Genomic DNA, 26,411 nt, shown 5'->3' with positions numbered 1-26,411 from the left:
CTACTAAGCCATCTAGCTGCCTCCTGATGACACATAATTTTTATGAATTTGGTTTTGTTTTCATACCTAGTTGAGAAATTGAAGGGTATATGAAGGAGAGTAGGTACATTTTTGCTAATTAAAAAAAAAAAGAAAATTTAATAAAAAGAAATGAAGTACTCTGTTCTCCAAAATTAGTCGTCTGGTGGTGAAATCTCTGGCTCTCTGCACTTAGCAAGGCTTGTCTTTTATTGGATCCATCCGTATGAGATAAGCATTTACAAATTGGTAGGATATACCAGGCTTGACGATTGTTGACATAACCTTTGAGAGACCTCTGTGGTGCTTCTCTGAGTCATAATTAGGTATCAGCTGGGTAGCTCAGTGGATAGAGAGTCAGGCCTAGAGATGGGAAGTCTTGGGTTCAAATCTGGCCTCAGACACTTCCCAGCTGGGTGACCCTGGGCAAGTCACTTGACCCCCATTGCCTAGCCCGGTGATGGCAAACCCATGACATGTGTGTCAGCACTGACACTCGTAGCCATTTTTGATGACACGTGGCCACATGTAGCCACATACAGAGAAGTATGGGGCCACATGCTGAGGATGAAACATTTGCTGTAATGTAGTGTAGACACTTTGTGCACTATAGATGACAATTCTACCTATATTTATTTATTTTGGTTTATTAAATATAGTTATATATTACAATTATACATTTTTGTTATTTAAACTATAAATATTGTGAAATTACATTTTTTTTTCCTCGAAGTGACACACCATCTGAGTTATGCTCTTTTTTTGGCGAATTTTGACACACCAAGCTCAAAAGGTTGCCCATCATTTCCCTAGCCCTTACCACTCTTCTGCCTTGGAGCCAATACACAATATTGGCTCCAAGACAGAAGGTAAGGGTTTAAAAAAAAAAAAAAAGACAACTTGAACTGACACTGTACCTATATATTATTATTTTTTTAACCAGGGGTTTCTAATGTCTTTTTCTTTTTTAGATCATCATATGCAGACATGTTGCATGATAAAGACAGAGTAAGTATTAGAAAACTTAAAAAAACCAAAAACAACCCTTACCTTCTGCCTTAGAATTGATATAAGTATTGGTTCCAAGGAAGAAGAAGAGTCAGGGTTAGGTAATTGGGATTAATTGCTGTGCCCAGGGTCATACAACTAGGACATGTCTGAGGCCAGATTTGAACTTGGGTCTTCCTGACTCCAGGTCCAGACACTCTGTTTACTATATACCACCAGCTATTTTGGATTCTGTAGGCAGTTATAATAATAATAATGATATTAAGAACAATCAATAAGGATATTTTAAAGAATACAATAATATTTTCTGTAGTTTTATTAGGGGTGATCCTGACTCCATATATTATCAACATAGTCATACTTAATGACACCTAAGATCCCTCAGAATCCTTGGCTTTGGCATTTATTTTGGCAAAGGTTGCAAAGGAAACCAATTATATTGGAATAGTTATCAAAATATTTTTAGAAACAAGCTAAGGTTGGGAATCCCTGATTTTGAAGCACTACAGTACTGATTTTATTATGAAATTGTTCTTACATACACTGTCTTTGTAAAAATACCATGCGTGAGCCTATAAATCCAAATTAATAGACTTAGGGTTATATCATGGATTACATAAATTTCATGGTTTTTATAGCTATTCCTTGTGTTATATTCAAGCTCTGGGAGTTGGTTTGGCTCACCTTGATTGACAGGGGGAGACAGTTGAAGACCTCAGAATGTTCGCAGAGGCTATTAGGAGAGGGGAAAGTCGGTTGGCCTGTAAGAGGGAAATTTAGGTATTTTATAGATATGTATTTAAAGTGTGGCCGCCAGGAATCAACAATTCAGGTTGATTCCATAATTAAATCAGACCTAAGTCAGCATCGGGTTAGGCAGTTTATTTACAATCAGGAAGATAAAGGTATGGGAATAAAGAAAAAGGGAGAGGCTAGTCCAGGCCTGCGGAGGCCCGGACTAGAGAGAAGGTTAAAAGGCTAAATAAATGAAGCTACAAGCCACAAGACTTAGCAACCAGATAGGCTAGAGCCTACTTAAGGCAGAGTTTGGAAGCGGCCCAGGTAGGCCAAGGAAGTCAGCCTAACTTACCCAGGTGACAATACAGAGTAGAAGCTGTCTGTGGTCTCAGGAGCTCCTTCAGCACCAAGTTCAGAGTGGGAACTGCCTCCACAGGAAGTAACCAACAAACTTAAAGAGATAGTGTCTTTTGTCACTTCCCATGGGTCCACCTCTAATTCAAGTGGACAAATGGCAGTCTCTACATTGATTTGGACTGCCCAAAGGGCAGTCCCTTGTTCTTGATTTGTTATTTATTGTCACGTGTGGGTAACTCGTCCCCCCTCCCCATTAAGGGAGGTGAGGGTGACATCATTTCTATGCCTAGGTTGAGTAGGGTTTTGACTATGAATCGGCAGATATTAATTCCATTTACACAGGCCTGAGGATATAAATAGTCCTCACAGCCATCTGGTGGGGGTCTTTGGTCTTTGGTCTTGGAGCTTGGACCTGGGAGCTTGGATCTTTGATCTTTGCTCTGAATCTCCCTAGATATTTAGGCATTTGATCATCATTAGCTATTTAGGTATCTGAGCCTGGGAGGAGGAAGGAGAAGAAGCAGAGGGAGGTGAAGGGTAGTAGATATTTCCTGAAGGCTGTAAGGCTGACTTATTACGAACTGAGAGGAAGGAAGCTGAGAGAAACCATCTATATATCTGCAGATTACTCTCTCTGGTTTGGCCGTGGCCAAGTTGAACCAGAGGGGGAAGAACAATAGCTCCAGCTTTACTGAACAACAGTCTACAGTCTACAGTCCTGAAGGATTATTGATTATAGTTATTAGTGACAGGGTCTCCTATCCCCAATCCGTTCCTGATTATTCCTTTCCCTATTTAACATCAATAGATAAAGTTTTATTTAAGTACCTTCCTGAGTGGTCATTATATATCATGGCCCTTGGGGAGGGAGCAACTTAGTCAGATGAAAACGTTATCCAAGCCTAATAGAGCCCAATATTAATAATCAATCCAACCCCAGGTGGGACCTGAAAGGGTTACCCATCCACCTGACCATTAAGGGTCCTGCCTGGGCACTGTTATATAGAATAGGGCAAATATAACATCTAGCTGGGTGACAGGGCTCCGGTGTCCCTTGCACCAGCTATCTAGGGGAAATACAGAGGCACAGCTTTCCAACCAATATCCCCTAGAAGCAGTTAAGAGCCCTTACTATCTACAACTACTATTACTATCAAAAACTATTTATTTGTTATTTTTTATAACACTTGCCATTTTATTTGATTAGTTTTAATAAGCACTGGAGGCTCTTTATTATTCGGTGAAACTTACTGTCATGATTTACACAAGTCCTGGTTTCACCGCAATTTGGGAAGAGTCTATTGATTTCTTAAGAGTTGTGTAGTTTTTGCTGTTCTTGAAACTGTATTAGTTCATATAGATCTTGCCATTTTCTTTTGAAACAATCTCCCTCTTTATTTCTTATAGTGCATTAATGCTCCATCACAGTCATATGTCACAGCTTGTTCAGCCATTCCCCAATTGATGGGCATCTCCTCAATTTCCAGTGCTTTGCCATCACAAAAAGAGCTACTATAAACATTTTTTATACATAAAGGTTCTTTTCTTTTTAAGATTTTTTTTGACATATAGACCTAGTATAGTACTGCTAAGCTAAAGAATATGCACAATTTTATAGCCTTTGGGCACAGTTCCAGTTTCTTCTCCATAGTACTTGTAGCAATTCACAATCCCATCAACAGTTTATTAGTATACCTATTTTACCTCATCCCCTGGAGCATTTGTCATTTTTTTTTAAGGTTTCTCATTTAAAAATATTTTTTCCAATTATATATAAAATAATTTTTATTATTCTTTTTAAAAAATTTGAGTTCCAAATTTTCTTCCTTTTCTTCTCTCCCTTCATTGAGAAGACAAGTAATTTGATATAGGGTATAAATACAAAGCATTTTCATATTAGTCATGTTTGTGAAAGAAAACATAAACCTAAAAAACCTGAACACCAAAATTAAGAAAAAAATAAACTAAAAAAAGAGTACGCTTCAATCTGCATTCAGACTCCACTAGTTTTTACTCTGGAGGTGGATAGCATTTTTTTTCATGAATCCTTCAGAATTGTCTTAGATCATTTTATAGTTGAGAAGAGCTAGGTCATTCATAGTTGATCTTTGTACAACATTGCTTTGTACATTGTTCTTTTGGTTTTGCTCTTTTCTTTGAATCAGTTCATGTACATCTTTCCAGGTCTTTCTGAAATCATCCTGCTCTTCATTTCTTGTGAATAATAGTAAAAGCACAATAGTATTCCGTGATAGTCTTTACCACAACTTGACCATCCATTATTGAACTGATGATCATTCCCTCAGGTTCCAATCCTTTGCCTCGACAAAAAGAATTGCTACAAAATGTTTTTGTACATACAAATTCTTTTCCTTTTTCTTTTCTCTCTTTGGGGTATAGACCTAGAACTGGTAATTCTAGGTCAAAAGTCAAAGGGCATATATGGCACCATTTTATACTCCATTGGGTATAGTTCCAAACTGTTCTCTAGAATAGTTTGACCAGTTTACTAATCATTTATTAGTGTACCTCTTTTCCCTTATCCCTTCTAGCATTTGTCATTTTGTTTGTGTTCTTTAATTTGCATTTCTCTAATCAATAGTGATTTAGAGCATTTTTTTTTATGACTATAGGTAGCTAGATAGCACAGTGGATAGAGTGCAAGGTCTGAAGTTGGGAATACTCATCTTTTTTATTTCAAATCTGGCCTCAGACACTTACTAGCTATGTGATCCTGGGCAAATCATGTCATCCTGTTTGCCTCAATTTCCTCATTTGTCAAATGAACTAGTGAAGGAAATGGGAAACCATTTATGAATATTTGCTAAGATCAAATAACCATGGAAAAATATTCTAAATTAAAAGGTAAAAAAAAGAATATTTGCTAAGAAAACTTGAAATGAGGTCATGAAAAGTCAGACAGCTGAAAAACAACTGCACAACTGATAAATAGCTTTGATTCTTCTGAAAACTTTTTGTTCATTTTAATGAATTTGACCCTATATATTTGAGATATGAGATCTTTAGAGAAACTTGCTGTAAAACTTTGACATTACTTCATGGTCTGTGATATCTTTTAGCAAAATATCATTTCTCATTCTTCAGTTTTGCTGTTACTTGTCTGAGATGATGATTGCTATCCCTGCCTTTTTAACTTCCTCTTTATTGCCAGGATACATTGTATGAGAAAGAGAGGGGGAGAGAGAAGGGAGAAAGGGAAGGGGGGAGGAAGAGAGAATTCTTCCCTCTTTGTTTTTTTTTTTTTTTTTAAACCCTTAACTTCTGTGTATTGACTCTTAGGTGGAAGAGTGGTAAGGGTGGTGTTGTGAGGAAGATTAGTTACATATAGTTTATATGGACCTAGCAGGAAGGGCTGGAGCATTCCAAGATGGAATGAAGGAGCAGGAAGTTGCTTGTGCTCTGAGGGAGACTCCATTAGTGGTTGGCACAAACTGTTGCTAGCCCTGGGAGATCTCAGACCTGCATCCTGATTCCCTGGGATCCTGAGTGGTGGTGGCTTTCAGCAAGTGGATAAGACCTGCAGAGCTACACCAAGTGGAGGAGGAGTTTGGGATCTGGTGGACAGCATCTCAAGCACACTCTCTACTTGGATACCTTGGACCACCTTGGCTTTTGGCATCCTGTGATCATCTGTGGATTACTGTGAGAACCCTCAAAGCCACCCTTAGCCCCTTTAGCTGTGTGGTCAAACCTGGCTGGAACCAGGTTTGAAGCAGCCTTCCCAGAGACTCCAGAACTATTCATTTGAACCCTGCCTAGCTAGGTCAACTAGAATTAGAGTAGAGAAGTCCTCCCCTTGCCCTGTGGTTTTGCCCTTTAGGTTTTTAAGTATAGAATCCCCTATCCCACCTTTATAAGTAAATCATAATTAAAACTGTTAAAACACTTTACCTTGCCTGCTGGTTCCAAAGACCCTGGCCTTGGGTGAGCAGAGTGACAATTGGGCTAACTGCCATTCTTGATTCTTAGTCTCCCTATCCTGGCTGATCCTGTCTCTCATTCAACCCAGTGTGTGTACCCACAAACCATTAGGACACATTTACATCCCTGGTGCCCCATTTTTTTACAGTGGGCAGTGGGGTTCAAGTGACCTGACTAGGGTCACACAGCTAGGAAGTGTCCGAGTTTCCCAGTATGCCCCTCTTTCTTACCCCCTGATTGTTTATTTTGAAATTGTCCCAGCATAAACACTCACACCCATGTCTCACCTCAGTCTATGTAGACTCTTTCTAACTGCTCTGATGATAAAGTTCTTAGGAGTTGCCTCTGTAATTTTCTCATATAGAAATATAAATAGTTAACTTTATTGAATTTCTTATGATTGTTACTCTTCCATGTTTAGCTTTTTATGCTTTTCTTAAGTCTGTGTTTGAATGTCAGATTTTCTGTTTAGCTCAGGTCTTTTCATTAGAAATGCCTGAAATTCATAATATCATTAAACACTCCTTCAGTTCCAAGGCAGAAGAGGGGTAAGGGGTAGGTAATTGGGGTTAAGTGACTTGCCCAGGGTCACACAGCTAGGGATTGTCTGAGGCTAGATTTGAACGTAGGACCTCCTGACTCCAGGCCTGGCTCTCAATCCACTGAGCCACCCAGCTGCCCCACCCCCTTAGCTTTCTTAAGACTAAGCCACCTCACTGCAAGTTACTGCCGAAGGGTTTGATGTGTTGGACTAGATGGCCACCGAGGTCTTGTCTTTTGTACCTGTGAGATTTTGGGATTCCAACTGAGCCCTCTATTGAGCTCTCAGTGTCTGCCTTCTCAGTTTGGGCCAGGCTGTCAGGAAGCTTCAGGAAAGTATGGCCTTTGGCTGAGACAGATGCCAGTAGGCCTATAGTCTCCCAAGCTTTGTTGGGCCAGGCCTTGGGTGCTCTGATTTCTTGGCAGAGCCAGGGACTTGGCTCAGCTGTTTCTTGCTTTTTAAAAAAGAATTTCCCCCAGGTATTTGTTACTAGCATGCTTGCATTTTGATGCAATGTAAGAGATCTCTGATATAAGGGCTTCAGAAATTGAGGTTGGGGAGACTTTGGATGATGTGGTAGAGAGGAACGACATTATTACCTCCTCAGACCACTTGCTTCCCCCCTGACCCTTGTTTGGCCATCAGGAGTGCTATTAGGCTGTGATCTTAGACATCATTCAGACTGTGATACTTGAAATAACTAATCTCTCTCTCTCCACTTTTTCTTAGAATGTAAAGTATTATCAGGGCATTCGGGCTGCTGTGAAGAGAGTGAAAGAAAAAGGACAGAAGGCAATAGTTTTGGACATCGGAACTGGCACAGGACTTCTGTCAATGATGGCAGTTAGTGCTGGGGCTGATTTCTGTTATGCTATTGAGGTGAGCATCACTTACCCACACGTGTATGCCCAGATGGTGTAGCCAATATTGAGGAGAGTCTACCCCAAATCACCCAGAAGTCATCAGTCATTGGATTCCAGGTTTCTTTCAACTACACAGATCTTTGCTGTTTGTCATTGCTGGACTTGGGGCATTTTCTGACTGTTCCCAGTGCCTGGAATTCTTTCCCTCCTCATCCTCACTTCTTGACTTCCCTGGCTTCCTTTAGCTTTAATATCCCACCTTCTGCAAGAACCCTTCCTTTACCAGTCTTCCTTAATGCCTGAATCTAATCTTTGAGACTATCCCCAATTCATCCTGTCTGTTTATTCCTCATTTGTTTATAATTGCATGTTATCTCTTCCTTAAACTGTGAGCTTGTTGAAAGCAGATTTTTCTTTTGCCTTTCTCTATATCTCTAGCTCTTAATCCAGTGCCTGGCACATAGTAGGTACTTATGAAATGCTTGTTGACCTGGCAATAGCAATTAAGATAATCAGCATTTTTGAACAGCACAAATACTTTTAGACTTTTGAAAAATAACTTGGCAAGACTAATGCTATTGTTTAAAATCCAATTACAATTTTTTTTAGTGTTTTTTCTTTAGTTACTAATTAAACATTTGGTTTTGGAGAAAAAATTCTTTTTCAACTCTTTTTTTTCCCTTCTTTATAAAATGTACTATAAGTTTCTTTAGAGCTGGATCCATTTGTTTTTTGCCTCTCTTTGTCTTTCCAGCACCTAGCATGGTTCCTAGCATAGAGTAGGTGCTTAATAAATGTTTTATTGACTGATGTTATTGATAATCCTGATATTATGAGGGTTTGAAGCTGGGTATGGTGGGTGAACTCCAAGTGAATCATTTAAGGTTATAGTAGTGAAACACAAAGGACCCTAAAGCAATCATTGTTAAGATATGGTGAATCTGCTGAACCCAACTTCAGATATAACAGTGTCCCAGAATAGCCAGCCAGATAAAGAATCTGTTGTTAAAATTATATAGCTACTTCTCTGACTTTCTAGCTTAGATTGGATAATGCTAGATATACTGCTAATTATACTTTACTATAACTGATATAATTCTCCTCTTCCCTCAAATATCCCAAAGATATAATCACTAAGCCCTCAGATAGAGATGACACCAAATCTAGCTAAGTTTGAAGATTTAATGTTAATAGACTTAGGAGGGGAAGCAGGGTAATAACTGGGAAGGAGGGAAACAGGAAGCCCTTAAGAAACTAAAGCTAATGATGTTAATGATGGTATTTGAATTGATGATAGTCTGGTTTGCCAGTTGCCAGTCTCATTGGGCCAGACTGGCTTCATCCTAAATCAGGTTACTCTGCTGTTAGATGTTGTTGTTTCTTCTTGGTGACTAAATCAGGATCAGGTTATTCAAGATAAGGTTAACATAGGATCAGGGACGGTGAAATTGGTTGGTGCAGGTTGCTGGTAAATTAAGTTGACCTATGGCCTTACCCTTACCAAAAGAAACCACCCACTCCAAAACCCAACCTCCAGAATGAGATTTTTTCTCAGTTCAAATCCTTCCTTATATACCTGAGCCTCAAGTGCCTTGGCACATGCCCCCTCCTGTCAGGCTCGGTTCATTCTATGTTCTAATCAGCTAACTGACCATCATCTTCATTTCCATATTGCTGTGCAATTTATCGTTACACTGACTGGTCATAGGTTGTCATTTATTCCTTACTATTGTCATGCAACGTAAAAAGATTTGGGAATTAGCAGAGACCTGGGCTCAAATACCACTTCTTAAACTACTTTACTTGTCTGAGATCAGCATCTTCCTTTTTAAAAATAGAGATAATGTCTATGGATATCTGGATAATCTATGCTGCAAGAAATAAATGAGTTATTTTGTGGCAAGGCATTTTATTAGCCTTTATCAAAAACTATTTACATGCCAGCTACTATTATTATTGCAGCCACCTCTGAGACAGGCAGGACATGTAGTAGATTTATTTCATAGATGAGGAAACTGGCAAGGTTAAAAAAAATAATTCTGGGGGCAGCAAAGTGGCTCAATGCTTTGAGAGCCAGGCCTAGAGATGGGAGGTCCTGGGTTGAAATTTGGTTTCAGACACTTCTTAACTACGTGACTCAGGGAAAGTCACTTAACCCCGCTATTACCTAGCCCTTACTGTTTTGGAACCAATACACAGTATTGATTCTAAGGTGGAAGGTAAAGGTTTTTAAAAAAATTAATTCTAACCCTCATTTTCATAATAGGTTACAAATTACAGAGTACTTTGTAACAATATTGTGAGGTAGTTTCTCTGCATTTCATCCTCATTTTATAGGTAAAGAAACCAAGACTCTTCGAGGTGGGATGCTTGCCCAATATCATTACATAACTAATATGTTGGAAGTAGGACTTGAAGTTGGGGCTTACTGTGTTATATAGTCTTATGCTCCTTTTATTGCTATTTTAGGGCATTTTGCATTGTGACTGCTGTGATTTTGACTTTTGGTTCCTCTGATACCTTCTTATTGTGTATATAAGTTTATAATTTTGTTTTTTAGAATTTGGAAGTACCTTTCCTTACTCTGAGTAGTACAAATGAAATACTGTTGTTTGTAGAATATATAGAATATATGTGTGTGAATGAATATGCTTATATATATATATATATATACAGATGTATATACATTATACATAGATATATTAATAAATAAGATCTTTGTTTCTCCATTAGGATCTTTGTGTGTTAGAAATTTATTCCTTTCTCCTTTTGAGTCTGAGATAGAATTTCATTTATAGAATCCTAAGAAGAAAAAAGGTAAACACCTCATTGAGCTTTTTGATCTTTCTCTTGAAAGACTAACCCAGGGCCTTTCTTCTTGGCATTTGCAAAATGATTGAAGAGACTCTGAGCAGATTTATGTCCAGAACACTTGACATGTACCTTGTATTGTCCCTTGCTTTTTTCCTTTTTCTTTTACTCTTAAAATCAACTGCAAAGGTCTTTCCCTTCCCCCGATAATAGATAGATAATGTCATAAATAAAGCGTATGATGGACCTATGAAAGCTGATAGCTCAGCTAAGACCTTCTGTACCTCTTGTGACCCAATCTCAATCTAGTGTGAATCAGAGAATATTTCACTCTTCTGCTTTGAACTCCCTCAACCAGTTACTGTGCTCAGAGAGTGCCCTCCCCTGCCCTCCCCCGGCATGGCTCTGGAGGCAGCAGTAGTGGGTAATACAGTGTCCTCCACCAGTCTCCGTTCTGGAACCCACATGAATGAGGATGCAACTCTAGCACCTACCAGAGATGGGACTTTTTCTATACCAAAAAAGGAAAAAGTCTGGGCATTTTTTGAGCTTGACATGAATTTGAAGGACTATAGCATTCCATTTTGGTCTCCAGGTTCCTGAGGCCTTGGTTGACTGTATAGAATAGCCGTTAGTACATTTAATACACATAATCCTTGTACTTAGACCCTTTTCTTTTCTCTCTCCCACCCTTCCCCCCTCTTCCTGCCTCCTCCCCAGCATGGATACTGAATTACTATTGAATCACTGTTTGGAGAGGACTTTGCTGCTAAATATAGGTTGGTACTCACACAGAGAGCCCTCAGCCACAGTGAGAGCACCGTAATTCAACTACACCACAGGGTTTTTCTGATACCTCCCCTTACTACATTCTTGAGAGCTAGACATAGAAACTCAACTAACTCCTATAATTAGATGCAGAAATTTAATGCAAGCAGCGACTTTATTCTCCGGTAGGCTTTGAGTGGTTGGGAACTTTACCTCATTTACAATATTCAAATTAATTTCAAGAATCATCCTATGAAGATTAACTCACCTTTCTCTTTGAAGCTAGAGTTAACTTAGCTTGTTTATTATTTTTTATTGTAATACAAATGATAATGCCTTGTAATTCCACCTTTTCTCCAAAGAGCATTGAACTCCTTACAATGGATACTCTTATTTTTTCAATAACTTCATGTATGAATTTCTATAAAAGGAATTGTATTTTATAGTTTAAATAAGATAGATTCTTATTTGGTTAAGATAAACCTAAATTAAATTTAAAGCTAAATTAAATTTTGTATATGTATAATAAAAAAAATGGAAAAATGGATATACTTTTGAATTAGAGGGAGAAATTAATTACATAGTATCCTTGTCTTCTGTGCTCCAAATTCAAGCCCAGGAGGCAGTTTTAGTTTTTGCTAGTTATCTAGTTATCTCTTATTTCAGCCTTGATTTTGGGTCCTTATTTCAGGTTTTCAAACCTATGGCTGATGCTGCTGTGAAGATTGTGGAGAAAAATGGTTTCAGTGATAAAATTAAGATCATTAATAAACATTCTACTGAAGTCAGCGTGGGGCCAGGTGAGAGTCATAAATTTCTTTCTTAATTGTCTTACTAGCTTCTTTCTATGTGAAGGAAAAGTAATGCGCCAAACTCAGAAATCATGAAGTCTTAGAGATAGACCTAGCCACATCATGATTCCCTGACAAAGTCATTCCAACCTTTTGCATTAAGATGGTTCATTCCACTATTAGGCAGTTTTTTTTTTTTTAAAACCCTTGTACTTGGGTGTATTGTCTCATAGGTGGAAGATTGGTAAGGGTGGGCAATGGGGGTCAAGTGACTTGCCCAGGGTCACACAGCTGGGAAGTGGCTGAGGCCGGGTTTGAACCGAGGACCTCCTGTCTCTAGGCCTGACTCTCACTCCACTGAGCTACCCAGCTGCCCCTATTAGTCAGTTTTAAATGATAGGAAATTTTGTTTTATATTGAGTCAAAGTCTCCCTACAGCTTCTCCCTTTGCTCTCAGAGGCCAAAGGAAACAAGTGTAATCCCTGGTCTCCCACATGACATCCCTTCAGGAATTTGAAAATAACTGTCATAATCCTCCTGCTCCTTCTTTTCTTTAGGTAAATGCATATGTGAAATTGAAAGGAAGGACAAATTCTAGGGGAATGGTAATTATTAAAATAAGTATATGGCTAATTCCGATATTTTTTCACTAGCTAGAATTGAATAAAATAATGCTAATGGAATACCAAGGGCAAGAGTGAATAGAGATCTCTGATGCAACTTGGGGATCATGTCAACAAGTAGAAGGGTTATCTTTGATAAGGAAGTGACTCATTCCCACATTTGAGGTAGGAAGGAAAGTATAACTCATGACTCAAATTTATATTGCTTATTAAGTTCTACTTAAGATAATGGAAGAGTGATAATTTGTGATAGGAGAGAGGTTGAAAGATGGATGCTTGTAAAGTACTATACAAAGTAGACCTGAAAAAGGCTCAAGATTTAAAATAATATCATTTCCACAGATCTTTTCATTTTCCAGTTTTAGCCAGAAGTGTCCCAGCAAATAATCATAATAGTAGATTACATAGTCTTGGCAGCCTTGCCAAATCCAAGTAATAACAGACATCCCATAGCAAAGCATGACTTCATGAGTTCTCCAGAATAGCCTCTAAAGTCTAAATGTTTAAAATCAACTTCTAAGAGACTACTTGGAGCTTGTGATTCTTTTAAAGTTAACTACTTCAGGCCCCTTGTCCTCTAGAGGGCTTAGAAGAAAGAAATGTTTATATTAGAAGATAGTACAATGAATTCTATTAAGATCACTCAGGTAAGGGCAAAGTACATTGTATTAGGACTTAAAGGCTTAACTTTAAAGCAGACATTTTTAATATGAAAATTTCCTTCTTTTTAAAAAAATTGAGCTGAATAGGTACCATCCTGTTTAAAGCATAATTGTTACAGGTCAGTCAATCAGTAAACATTTATTGAGTGCCTATGATGTGCTAGCCATTGTGTTGTGCACTAGAGATACAAGAGGAGGCAGGAGAACAGTCCCTACCCTCAAGGAGCTCAAAATCACAAAAGCTTCCTTTTGTTTGTGGAGAGAAGCAGGAAATTATACAGTTAGGTACTCCAATAAATGCTAGACCAACCCAGTAAGCATTTATCACATGTCTCTTATTTCCAGAGGTACTGGGCTGGGTGCTTGGGATACAAAACAAAACAGAAAATAGAAGCTCTTTACATTCTTTTGTGAGGGAGGTCAGGATAATAATGTGTTAACCGTTAAATCTCTGCTTAAGTATCTGAAAAGGAAGAGAACACTAAAACCTAGGGCAGATCAGGAAAAACTTCTTATGAGAACTGATACATTAACTGAGCCTGGCAGGAAATGGGATGCTGGGTGGCATCGGCGTGCAGGGGAGACTGCAGGTGTCGGCACAGTGTGTACAGTGGCATAGAGATGGGAGATGGGGCTCTGAGTTCAGAAGCTAGCAAGGAGGGCTTAGAAAGAATGGGAGAAGGGAAGAGAGGCTGGAGCTAGATTGGGAAGGACTTTTGGTGACTGAGGAATTTGCATTTGATCTTAGTCATATAAAGAGCTACCGAATTTGAGTAGAGGAGTGATATCATTGGGCTTGTGTGTTAGATAATTTTGTCATCTGTATGAAGGATGAATTAATAAGGTGAGAGATAGGAAGTTAGGACTTCAACTAGCAGGGTGTTATAACAGTCAAGATGAGGGGATGATAGCTAGCTGACTCAGTGGGTAGAGAGCCAGGTCTGGAGATAGGAGGTCCTGGGTTCAAGTGTGGCCTCAGACACTTCCTAGCTGTGTGACCCTGGGCAAGTCACTTAACTCCCATTGCCTAGCCCTTACTGCTCTTCTGCCTTCAAAGCACTATGTAGTATTTTGAATATGAAAGGTAAGGGTTATTAGAAGAAAAAAATAGTCAGGGTGAGAGGTCATGAGTGGCTTGAATCAGGATGATAGCTATGTATGTGGAGAGGAAGAGATAGTCACTTGATAAATATTAAATATGTACTATGTGCCAGGCACTGTGCTAAATTCTGGGAAGAAGTAAAACACAATCTGCCCTCAAGGAGCTCACAATCTAGCAGGGGAGACAACAAGCAAACAAATACATACAAACAAGCTCTATACAAGAAAAACAAGAAATGATTATAAGAGACAAGGCATTAGAATTAAGAGGGATTGGAGAGATAGCTAAGAAGCTCAGAAGACAGCACCAGTCCTGGAGACAGATGGTGTCCTGGGTTCAAAATTTAGCCTCGGATACTTCCTAGCTGTGATTCTGGGCGAGTCACTTAACTTCAGTTGCCTAGCTCTTACCATTCTTCTGCCTTAGAACTAATACTAAGACAGAAGATAAGGGTTAAAAAAAAAAAAGAGTTGGGAAAGGCTTCCTATAAAAGAATTGGATTTTAGGTGTGACTTGAAGGAAGCCAGAGAAAATCAGTAGTTATAGATGAGGAGGGAGAAAATTCAGGCAGGTCTAGGCTGAAAGGTTAAAATCCTCTTGCCCAGTTTGTATGGTTTTCTTTTCTTACATATTTTCCTGAAACAATTGCCCTCTTCTTTACCATTTAAAAAGCTTATCAATCCTGACTTCCTGGCTCTCTTCCTACTTCCTTTATGAAGCCTCCCTAATCTTGCCTTGGCCCAAAGTGATCTCTCCCTCTTCTGAATGCTTCTTGTCTTGCTTCACATGCTTAATTAAATAAGTAATCAGATTATATATAAATGTCTTTCCTTTCCATATAGAATAAAAACTCTTTGTGGTCAAGAATAGTGCCTCATGGGCATGTTTCTTGGTATCTAGTTAATCAATACATAGTTAATCAATACGTGTTTTTCTTAAAGTTTTGGCTATGTTAAAATGAATAAGTATAGCAAAGTTTTCCTTTTTCTTTGTAACTGGAATGCACAAAAGCCATGGAAAGAGGAAAGATTACAAAGACTCTGGGCTACATGCAATTCAGCCTTTTACTGTACCTGCATTTCCCTCCATTTCCTCACTTGTATCAAAGATGGGTCAGCTCTCCAACATGGTGGCCAAGAAGGCTCATGTGCCCATAGGAGAGGCTTACTCTCAGGAAAAAAGGAAAGGAGAGCCCTGGTGTTCTTTGCTCTCATCAGAATCCTGCTGTAGTGTGGTGTTCACTCATGGGGGCCTCATTTTAGAAAGGACAAGGAGAAGATTCTTGGCGCCAATGAGACGAACTTTGCTAGAAGCTGGCTGTGTAGTATCCCTCACAACACTGACAGTTTTGTATGTGCATGCACTATGGCCCGATCTTCTTGTCCTCATCTCTTTACTTGCTCATTGTCTACCTCTAGCACTTTGAGACAAATCTGTTGATAGATTCATTCAGTGAACTATCATCCACTTGCATGTTATCATAGGTTTTTCATTCATTTTTTTTTCTGTGTGGACGCTTAAAGTAAAGTCTTGATGAATTGTAGATTTTCCTCATGAGTATTATATGTATTAAAACTGAAGCCCAAACAACTAAATTTTAATGTGTTTATCTTTGTCTAGCCTCTGAACACTGCCTTTTTTTCTAGTTTTTTTTTTTAAAGTTTTTTTCTAGTTTTTATAGGGAAAGGGTTTTTCCCCCTTTGCATTCCATATATTAGTAGTATTATTGTATTAGGAAAATTAGGGAAAAGTAGTATTATTAGTATTAGGAAAAAATACTCTAAAAAATGGAAAGTTTAGTCACTGCATGAGTCCAAGGAGAAGCATTATTCTTTTTTGTATTATTGTGTTTTATAGTTTGATGGGCATTAGGAATATGAAGTCAAAATCATATAAGCAACTTTTCTTTACCTCTTTCTTTTTGCTCAGTGACTTCAATGATGGGGGTGGAACTTAATGAGCCTTCAAGAATGGGAGCTTTCAGTCCTGTGATCAATAAATAACCTGTTTCTCATGTCTTCCCTTGTGAATTTTTAGATGGTGACATGCAGTGTTATGCAAACATCCTGGTCACTGAGCTGTTCGATACAGAGCTGATAGGGGAAGGTGCCTTGCCCTCCTATGAGCATGCCCATAAGAATCTTGTAGAGGTAGGAAGAAATTTGCAATTTAACGCTCATCTTTTCAGATGGAATATAGATGAAAACATCAACTCATGGTTTTTAGCATAATCATGCAGGGGTTAAACCTACTTTCCTTTGAAATAATTGCTTTTTCGTCCTTCTCATGGATTGCTCCCTACTGGTGTTGGTTATATTTGGGAAATCCAACTCTTTTCTACTTTGGTGTCATGGAAATTATAGCAGTGCTTGGTGAAATGGTGGAGCCTAAGAGTTCTTTTTGTCTCCTTTGATTGATGCACTGTTTCTCTTAAGTCAGGGGTCTCTGTTGGGAAAAGAGATAAATCTTTTCTTAGTTCAGTTCAACCAGTGACTTCCCGTTGTTCTGGGAGAAAAAATATCAGCCTGGGAGACTGGAAGTCTGCTGGAGAATTTGGGAGAGTTGGACTCTTTTAACACTCAAGTCCCAATGAGTATTAAGTGCCTACCATGTGCTTGTGTTAGGTTCTGTGCTAGGTACAAATACAAAAGCACCACCACCATACCTGCCCTCTACTTGGGGAGACAACATGTCTATATATAAGCGAATATAGAACAAACACAAAACAAATTTGAGGTAGTTAGGTACAAAAAGGAGCAGGAGAGTATGAGCAGTTAGGGGAATCAAAAAAGCCTTTGTGTAGAAGGTGGTCCTTGAGCTGCATCTGGAAGAGGTAAGAGACTCTTTAAAGTAGAGTTGAGGGAAGTAATCTCTTCCAGGCCAAGGGACAACCTGTGCAGAGGTGTGGAGGGGGACTGCTGTATGGGAGGGACAGAGAGATATCCAGTGTGATAGGACTTGAGAGTTCATGAGGGAGAAGAGTAAGTCATCTACAGTGTGATTCAGAGCTTAGGTTAGGGCTCAGGTAATAGGGAAGGTCCTCAGTGCAGAGGCAAATTGATGTCTGAGATGATGGTTGTCAAAACTTGAAAAACTCCACTTTAAATATTTTCCTTTCAAAAGTACTGTAGTCAGCATTGCTACACATTGTTTGGACAGAGATGGCCCCTAGTAGCTAACTATACCTTAGGTGTGTCTTTAATATGCAGGGGTGCCTATAACCAAATCACTGTGTGGATTAATCTGTATGATGCCATTAGCAGCCTATTCTTAGGAGTTGGGAACTCCAAAGTCCATCAGTGATCTATCAACAACTCTTCTTGTAATATAGGGCAGGTCATATAGACCTTTCTTTAACTCAGATTATTACTGAGACCAGATTACAAGATATTAGAAACAGCCACAAATGTTTACTCTTAAAAAAGTTTACTTTTCCTTGCATGGAAGTAATAAGCATAAAATCAGCTGAATTCACCACTTTTCTCTTTTTTTGTGAACCTTTAGGAAAATTGTGAGGCAGTGCCTCACAGGGCAACCGTCTATGCGCAGCTGGTGGAGTCGAAAAGAATGTGGTCCTGGAATAAGTTGTTTCCCATTCATATTCAGACAGACAGTGTTGAGAAAATTATTGTTGCCCCCTCAGAAATGGAGAATTGCCCTGGGGCTCCATCAGTCTATGATATTCAGCTGAACCAGATGCCATCGGGGGACTTTACTGTCCTAAGTAATGTACTGACAATGTTTAGGTAAGAAAGGAAAAAAGCTAATCCTTTTGTTAATTACAATGTGCTGTCTCAAAAGCAGAGAGCAAGAAAGGAAAGAACACAGGCAAAGACAGAATAGAATTGAGGGCTTGAAAAATATTTTGAGAGGGAAAGCAGCACATTACCTTTGGACAGAAGAAATATGTGTTGATTGATTATGGACTCCAATTTAATTGTTTGGTAGGCATATTATTTCTTCTTATCTTATTTAAACTCTTCTGTCTTAGAATTGATACTCGGTCTTGATTCTGTGGCAGAAAAGTTGGTAAAGGTTAGGCAATGAAGGTTAAATGACTTGCCCAGGGTCACATAGCTAGGAAGTGTCTGAGGTCAGATTTGAATCAGGGTCCTCCTGACTGACCGAATGCGCTATCCTCTTTACTAAGTAACTGTTCCTCATGGTATATATATTCTTTTATTTTTTATTTTTTAAATTTTTATTTAGAATATTTTTCCATGGTTACATGATTCATGATTCCCCCTCCCCCCCCCCCAACCCTGCTCTCTCCTTTCCCCCTCCTAAAGCTGACAAGCAGTTCCACTGGGTTATATATGTGAGTGTGTGTATATACACACACACATACTATATATATATAGGTTCAAAACCTAGTTCCATGTTATTCATATCTGCTGTAGAGTGATCTTTTAACATTAAAACTCCAATCATATCCCCATCAAACCACATGATCAATCATATGTTTTTCTACTGTGTTTCTGCTCCCACAGTTCTTTCTCATAAGTCCCTCAGAATTGTCCTGGATCATTGCATTGTTGCTAGTAGAGAAGTCCGTTATATTTGATTGTATCACAGTGTATCAGTCTCTGTGTACAATGTTCTCCTGGTTCTACTCCTTTCACTCTGCATCACTTCCTGGAGGTTGTTCCAGTTCACATGGAATTCCTCCAGTTCTTTTATTCCTTTCAGCACAATAATATTCCATCACCAACAGACCACAATTTGTTCAGCCATTCCCCAATAGAGGGACACCCTTTCATTTTCCAATTTCTTGCCACAACAAAGAGCGTGGCTATAAATATTTTTGTACAAGTATTTTTTCTTATTATCTCTTTGGGGTACAAGCCTAGCAGTGGTATGGCTGGATCAAAGATCAGGCATTCATTTAAAGCCCTTTGTACAGTAGTACCAAATTGCTCTCCAGAATGGTTGGACATGGTACATATATATTTAAAAAATGTTGTTTTTTAAAAAACACTATCTCTCAGGGGGGCAGCTAGGTGGCTTAGTGAATTGAGAGTCAGGCCCAGAGATGGAAGGTCCTGAGTTCAAATTTGGCCTCAGATACTTCCTAGCTGTGTGAACCCTGGTCAAGTCACTTAACCCCCATTGCCTGGCCCTTACCTCTTTTCTACCTTAGAACCAATACACAGTATTGATTCTAAGATGGAAGGTAGGGGTTTAAAATAAAACAAACAAACAAAAAAAACCCATTGTCTCTAATGATTCTCTAGCTGATAGAACCTTTCCTTATAGTAAATGTAGTCAACAAAATGATTAAACATTTTGGTCATGTCTGAAAATGTCTCTCTCATTCTACCTTTTGTCTACCCCTACTTCACTAAGAGATGAAATGTGTTTCACTCTCATTCTCTGAAGTTCTTCAGTGTTTTTCTTCATATGACTGTGGTCATTGTGGAAATTGTTCTTTTTGTTCATTCTGCCTTCTTCAGAGTCACCATTTATTATGGTGCAGTAATATTCCTCTTCATTTATATACCACAGTTTATTTAGCTATTCTCCAACTTTTTCAGCAATTTGATGCTCACATGGAATTTTGACCAGCTCGAAGGCCAGGAGGAGATATGTAACTGGCTGCTAGGGGAGGCCAATGCTGCTAAGCCGAGATGACTCTGGATCTGGCTCAAAAACAGAGCATAAGGGGGCAGCTGGGTAGCTCAGTGGAGTGAGAGTCAGGCCTAGAGACAGGAGGTCCTAGGTTCAAACCCGGCCTCAGCCACTTCCCAGCTGTGTGACCCTGGGCAAGTCACTTGACCCCCATTACCCACCCTTACCAATCTTCTACCTATGAGACAATACACCGAAGTACAAGGGTTTAAAAAAAAAAAACCAAAAAAAAAAACCAGAGCATAGGGTTACACTCTTAGAACAGAAGAGGCATGTGGGCAGCAGCAAGATGGAAGAAGGAAGTCAAAGCTGGAAGAAGTACTCAGCCTGGCAACAGAATCCCAGAGTTCCCTGCAGTTTATCAGCTGGCTAATCAGCAGAGCAGAGTTTGGCCCTTGTACCTCCACCCAGCCTCATCTTAAATACCATCCTCTGGCAAATAGATGAGCATAGGGTTTTGCTCAATGAAATAAATGCTCACCAGGACCACATCACTGAATTGCATCAGACTGGAAATCAGTTGAAGTTTCTCAGCCAAAAGCAGGATGTTGTCCTATTCAAGAATTTATTGGTTAGTATTCAGTCTCAATGGGAAAAAGTGGTCCAGCAGTCTGTTGAGAGGTGTTGATAATGCCAGAAAATGAGCTAAACTGTTCTAAGAAACTTGGAAAAAACTGATTGCATAGAAGATGCAGAGAATTGTCTGGACTCAGCTGCAGATATCCAGCGATCCAGACAAAATTAAGCTTCAGCTGTCCAGGCACATGGAATTTCAGAAAACACTCAGTGGCAAACAGCCTTTGTATGATAGTACGACCATTCAGACTGGCCAAGCCCTAAAGAAAAGGCCTTGCTTCCCAATGATGCTCAGAAATCTGCCTGGGGAGTCAGAGACAAATAGGACAGCGTGCGCGGCCAGCCTGTGAAACAGCTGCATTCGCTAGAAGAGACCCTCCTCTTCTCAGGCCCATTCATGGATGTATGAGGTGGAGGCCCAGCTGTCCAAAGACCAGCCTGTCCCTGGGGATCTCCATGTGGTCATGAACCTCATGGATGCTCACAAGATTTTTCAGAAGAAGCTGGGAAAGTGCACTGGGACTGTACAGGACGTGAGCTGATTGAGAACAGCCAGGATGACACCATCTGGGTGCGGGCCCAGCTCCAGGAGCCCAGCACCCGCTGGGACACTGTGTGCAAGCTTTTCGTGTCCAAGTAAACCCGGCTGCAACATGCCCCGGAGCAGGAAGTGATGCTTCTGACTGACCTCCTAGAGACCAGTGGGCTTGTTCAGACATAGTGGAGAGCACCCAGCAGGGAGCCAAGGCAGTTCCAGGCGAGGGTTAACAAAATCTTCCAACTCCCCACTGTGTCCAAGAAAACCCCCAGGACTCCAGGCCCAGAGTGATAACAGCTCCCTTCCAAGCCTGCATCCAGTTTTAAGCCTGCTCCATTTGTTGGGAGTATATTTATTCTGAATGGGAGAAATTATGTTGTTAAAAGTGTAAAAGAGAAATTGTGTTATGAAGCTGCCTAATTTCTTTCTTCTTTTTGTAAGTTACTATTTTCATGTGAATATTTACGTAGATAAATTTTGCCCCAGTATTGAATGGGGGTGTGTGTGTCAGAAATTGTTTGAGAAACACAAGTAAAAAAAGTCAAGATGTGAACATGTATTAAAGGAAGAAAAAAAACCCTATAAATAGGATTTCTGCATGGTGCAGGGTTATATACCTGCTTTATCTTTTAGGATTTTTCCTAAATGCATCTTTATAAACTTGACTTGCTATCTTAGCAATCATATTAAAAAAAAGAGAATCCTGCTGTGTGGAAGGGACTCTTTTTGGTAAGTCACAGACAGCTCAAACAGCAAGAAGCACAAGGAGAGAGAGGGCACTTCCAGCCGTTTTTTCCATTGTTTTTAACTTTGTGATTTTAGCTGAAGAAAAAGGAGAGTTCATTTGAATTAATAAGATTTTCACATGTTATAGTAAAAGTTCATTAAAGTGCTACCTTAAAAAATTTTGCTATTACAAAAAATGTAGTCCTATTTAAAAATACTATATATATCTATATGTGTTTATATGTACACATACACACATATGTGTGTGTATGTATATGTGTGTGTGTGTGTACACACACACACATATACATACCTACCTTCATATACTTTTCTCTTTGTTTTCGACCTTCATGGGCTATGATCTCACTGATTTGGGACTTTTCTTCAGTGATGTCAATTGCTACCCATCCATGTCCACTCATCCTTTATGTCTTCTCCACGGCTTCTTCATGGTTGGGGTTAGGTGGAAGGTTCACTCACTGTGCTGGGTATTCCATACTTTCTTCTGACATAGCCACTCTGGCTGTCTACCTCACCTAGATGCCAAATTTTGAAAAGCTTTTGATGTAGGCATAAACTGACAATGATCATATGTACCTTTATAAGTAGCAATGATTTTAAGTATTGAATGGCATTTTAATAACTGTTGAATTCAGGGCAACTGGGTGGCTTAGTGGATAGAAAGTCAGGCTTGGGGACAGAAAATTCTGAGTTTAAATCTGTCCTCAGATACTTCCTAGCTGTGTAACCCTGGACAAGTCACTTGACCCCAGTTGCCTAGCCCTTACTATTCTTCTGCCGTGGAACCAATACCAAGGGTTTAAAAACCAAACAAACATTGAATTCCTGTTTTTTCATATGTTATTACAGTTTAATGACTTTAAAAAATATAATTATAAATCTACCTCAGAATCAAAGAATAGTTATATTAGTTCTCATCTCCAATAATAGTATATTTATATTCCTATAACCTCTCAAACATTTGCCATTTTTCTTTCATCATTTTTGCCAGTTTGTTGACTGAAGCCAAACCTCATAGTTTTAATTTTTGTTTCTATAATTAGTAATTTGGAGCCTTCTTGCTTGCATTTCCTTTTTTTGAATACTTCCTGTTCTTTCCAATGAGGGAAGGACTCTTGTTTTTATGGGGTGTTTTGTGTGTGTGTGTTTGTATCATATATAAGTATGTATATATATATTTATTTGTCAATAGCTTTTGTTTTTATGTTGCCTAGATTTTGCCCTGTATTATATCGTCTATTCTTAAAATAGGAAAACTTATGACATTAAAATTTTTTTTAAGTTTCTTGAATATTTTCTTACAGTGTGGACTTCAGCAAACAAGTGTATAGCTCACCAGCCTATCACACTATGGAGTTTGAGCCGTTGGTGTCTGGCAGAGCACAGGTGGTCTTGTCATGGTGGGATATTGATATGGATCCTGGTGGGAAAATAAAGTGCAGTATGGCACCTTACTGGGTACAGTCTGACCCTAAAAATATCCAGGTAAGAGGCATGCATACTTTTTTATGGGTAGTAGACTGATAATGCCACAAGCAACAATAAGACCACTGAACTTTGAACTTTTGAATTCATCTAATGCAATGGAAAATTTAGCACATCTTGTTGCTCATTGACCCTCAGCATTTGTACAGAATATTTTTTAGCTCAATAAAATAAAATTTGAAAAGAAGAAATGAGAGTTTTCTTGAGGTATTGTGTATATATACATATATATATTTATATATATAAAGCTATATATAAAATGACTTTAAAAATGACTGCTATATATACATATATATATTTTTTAATGAATGCTATAGACTATGCACTAGGTCTAGATTGAAGTAGAATAATATTGAATTGTGGCAGGCATCTTCCCAGTGCTTTGAGAAGTAATAGCTTATTGGCCCAAATAACTTATTTTTATCTTTAAAACACTGTGGCTTAGATAGTTAGTTATAGAAAGTACTTCACTAATGGACTCATAATCACTATTATCAAATCATGAATACTTTGTCTCATGCATTGTATTTGTAGCATTTATGTCACTGAATTTTCTAGAGATGGCTAGGTGGTATAGTAGATAACTGTGCCTGAGTTCAAATACAGTCTCAGACATTTACTGACTATGTGATGTTAGGCAAAACATTTATTTTTTGCCTCAATATGTTTAATTGTAAAATGGGGATGTCAGTAGCACCTGCCTTCTAGCACAATTTTGAAGATCAAATGAGCATAATGCCTAGAACATAGAGATGCTTAATAAATTCTTGTTTCCTGTCCATTTATCATCTGAACGTTCACCACCAGATGAATTAGATAGGATATTTGTTCTTTGTTCTAAAATATATTCAAGAGGGGGCAGCAGGGTGGCTCAGTGTTTTGAGAGTCAGATCTAGAGACAGGAGGTCCTAGGTTCAAATCTGGCCTCAGATACGTCCTAACTGTATGACCCTGGGCAAGTCACTTAACCCATATTGGCTAGTCTGTAATTACCACTCTTCTGCCTTGGAACCAATACATGGAATATATATGTATATATTCATATTATTATTCTATCTTATTATTACAACAGCCAAAATACAAATTCTGAAAATCTGAAAAATCAGAAAAATAAAAAATAAGTAAAGTTGGAAACTAGATGCAAACTTTTAAGAAATTCTATAAATATATTATTCACAAAGTTTTATAAATGTTTGATGAATTCTGTTGATACCCCGAAGGGAAAGGACCAATATGGGCAAAGAAATGACCCAATAGAAATAAATATAGAAACATTTCCTCTTATTTATAATGTAAGTAAATCCTAAGTCTTTTAAAATTTCAGGTGACTGAAATTTTTTTGCCTTACTTGGCATGCCTGGATCTTTTAGTGTTAAAAATAGTTGGAGATCTCCTAGAGCAGGGGTTGGCAACCTTTTTGGCCATGAGAGCCATAAACGCCACATTTTTTAAAATGTAATTTCGTGAGAGCTGTACAGTGCTCACAGTGCGTCTCCTGTAACAGCGCCTGAAAAAAAATGGACTTTATGGCTCCTGCAGAAAGAGCCATATCTGGCCCTCAAAAGAGCCATACGTTGCCGACCCCTGTCCTAAAGTTTTGAGGACCACTAAGATAGTTAATGAGATAAACACAGAACCTCAGTGTTGGAAGAAATTTCAAGGATCTCTATTCTACCTGACATAAAACAAAATCCTTTTGAACATTGCTGGGCAAGTGAAAAGAATGAACAAATGAATGAATGAATGACAATCCAGCCTTGCTTGAAGATCTCCAGTGAGGTGGATGAAGCCCACCATCTTCCAGGGCAGTGATGGGCAAACTATGGCCCGCAGGCCAGATGCGGCCTCCTGAAATGTTCTATCTGGCTGCGGGACATTATTCCTAATCTCACAAATACAATGAATAGGATACTACAATGAAACTTCAAAAGAGTTGCCTTAGAAACAGACTGACAGATGAGCATTTCCTTTCCTTTCGCCCCTCTTTAAAAAGTTTGCCCATCATTGTTCTAGGGCATGACTTTTTTCTCTTTTGGATAGCTCTGATGCTTAGGGCATTTTCCCTTAGATTAAACTTAAAAGTTTCCTCTTTGCAACTTCTACCCTCTGTAGTCAAGCAAGGCAAATCCAGTTCCCCTTCATATACTAGAATGCTGTTCTCATGTCCCTTTTAAGTCTTTTTGAGACAAAACATTCCTGTTCCTTCAACAGATCCTGATAGGGCAGGAACTTAAGAGCCTTTCCCCCCTGGTTGACAACTCTTCTGGATACATTCCAAATAAACATTCCTAAAATGTTCTTGTAGCTAAACAGAATATTCTAGATATTATCTGGTCAGGATGAGTCCAAGGAGACTAACCTGACTAATTGTACCCATTTTACTTCTCTTAATGCAGCCTAAGTTCATAGGAGCCTTTTGGGGTGTTAAATCTTACTTTTGACTCTTCATGGGTTTGTAGTCCATTAAAATAGTTAGACTATTTCTGAAGAACTGCCCATCTAGCCATCCATCTTCTTATATCAAGAAAGTTCATCTTTTGGACTGAAGTTTTGCACCTTACATTTATCACCATTAAATTTCTTCTTATTAGATCTGATTTATTGTGATATTTTTAGATCTTGACTCTTTAATCCAACAAGTTTAGCCATTCCTCTTGACTTTGTGTAATATACACATTTAGTACACATATCATCTATATACTGATGCAAGATTGGTTAAAAAATATTTAATAATATAAGACCAAGCAGAAATTCCTGGGGAACACTCCTGGAGTTTTTTTTCTTATGTTTAAATAACATATAAACCAATTAATTAGTCAGCAAGTATGTATTTTGCACTTACTCTACATTAGCGATACACGTGCAAAGGTGAAACAAACTGTACTCTCAGAGATTACAATCTAATGAGGCATCTAAAAAATACGTATATATTTAAATCCAGGGTAATTTGGGAGGGAGAGCACAAGCAGCTGTGGAAATCAGGAAGAGTTTCGTGTAAAAGATGTCACCTGAGCTGTCTTTTTTTTTTTCAGTTTTATTTCATATTTATTTGTTTTCCTCCTACTTTCATATCAAGCGTTCTTGAGATGACTTGATTCAGCATGGTTTCTTCCTAAGCTTTTTGGCCCATTTTCTGTCAGCTTCTCCTTTTTTTAAAAAGATATTTTATTTTCCCAATTACATGTAATAACAGTTTTTCACATGTATTTTCTG

General features: G+C 38.6%; 1 protein-coding gene across 2 annotated transcripts in view; it reads left to right on the top strand.

Moving 5' to 3' along the window:
- The window catches only part of PRMT7 (protein arginine methyltransferase 7), a 69,410-nt gene that overhangs the window by 12,639 nt on the left and 30,360 nt on the right, over window positions 1-26,411 (top strand). For both annotated transcript variants that reach the window (XM_044660560.1, XM_044660561.1), the window contains exons 3-8: window positions 990-1,026; window positions 7,334-7,483; window positions 11,738-11,846; window positions 16,262-16,374; window positions 17,729-17,970; window positions 23,018-23,198. In XM_044660560.1, coding sequence (XP_044516495.1) covers window positions 990-1,026; window positions 7,334-7,483; window positions 11,738-11,846; window positions 16,262-16,374; window positions 17,729-17,970; window positions 23,018-23,198 — 832 coding nt within the window. The remainder of the gene's footprint in view (window positions 1-989; window positions 1,027-7,333; window positions 7,484-11,737; window positions 11,847-16,261; window positions 16,375-17,728; window positions 17,971-23,017; window positions 23,199-26,411) is intronic.

Source organism: Gracilinanus agilis, chromosome 2 (genome assembly GCF_016433145.1).
Source record: "Gracilinanus agilis isolate LMUSP501 chromosome 2, AgileGrace, whole genome shotgun sequence".
Lineage (NCBI taxonomy): Eukaryota > Metazoa > Chordata > Mammalia > Didelphimorphia > Didelphidae > Gracilinanus > Gracilinanus agilis.
This window is presented reverse-complemented; position numbering and strand designations above follow the sequence as displayed.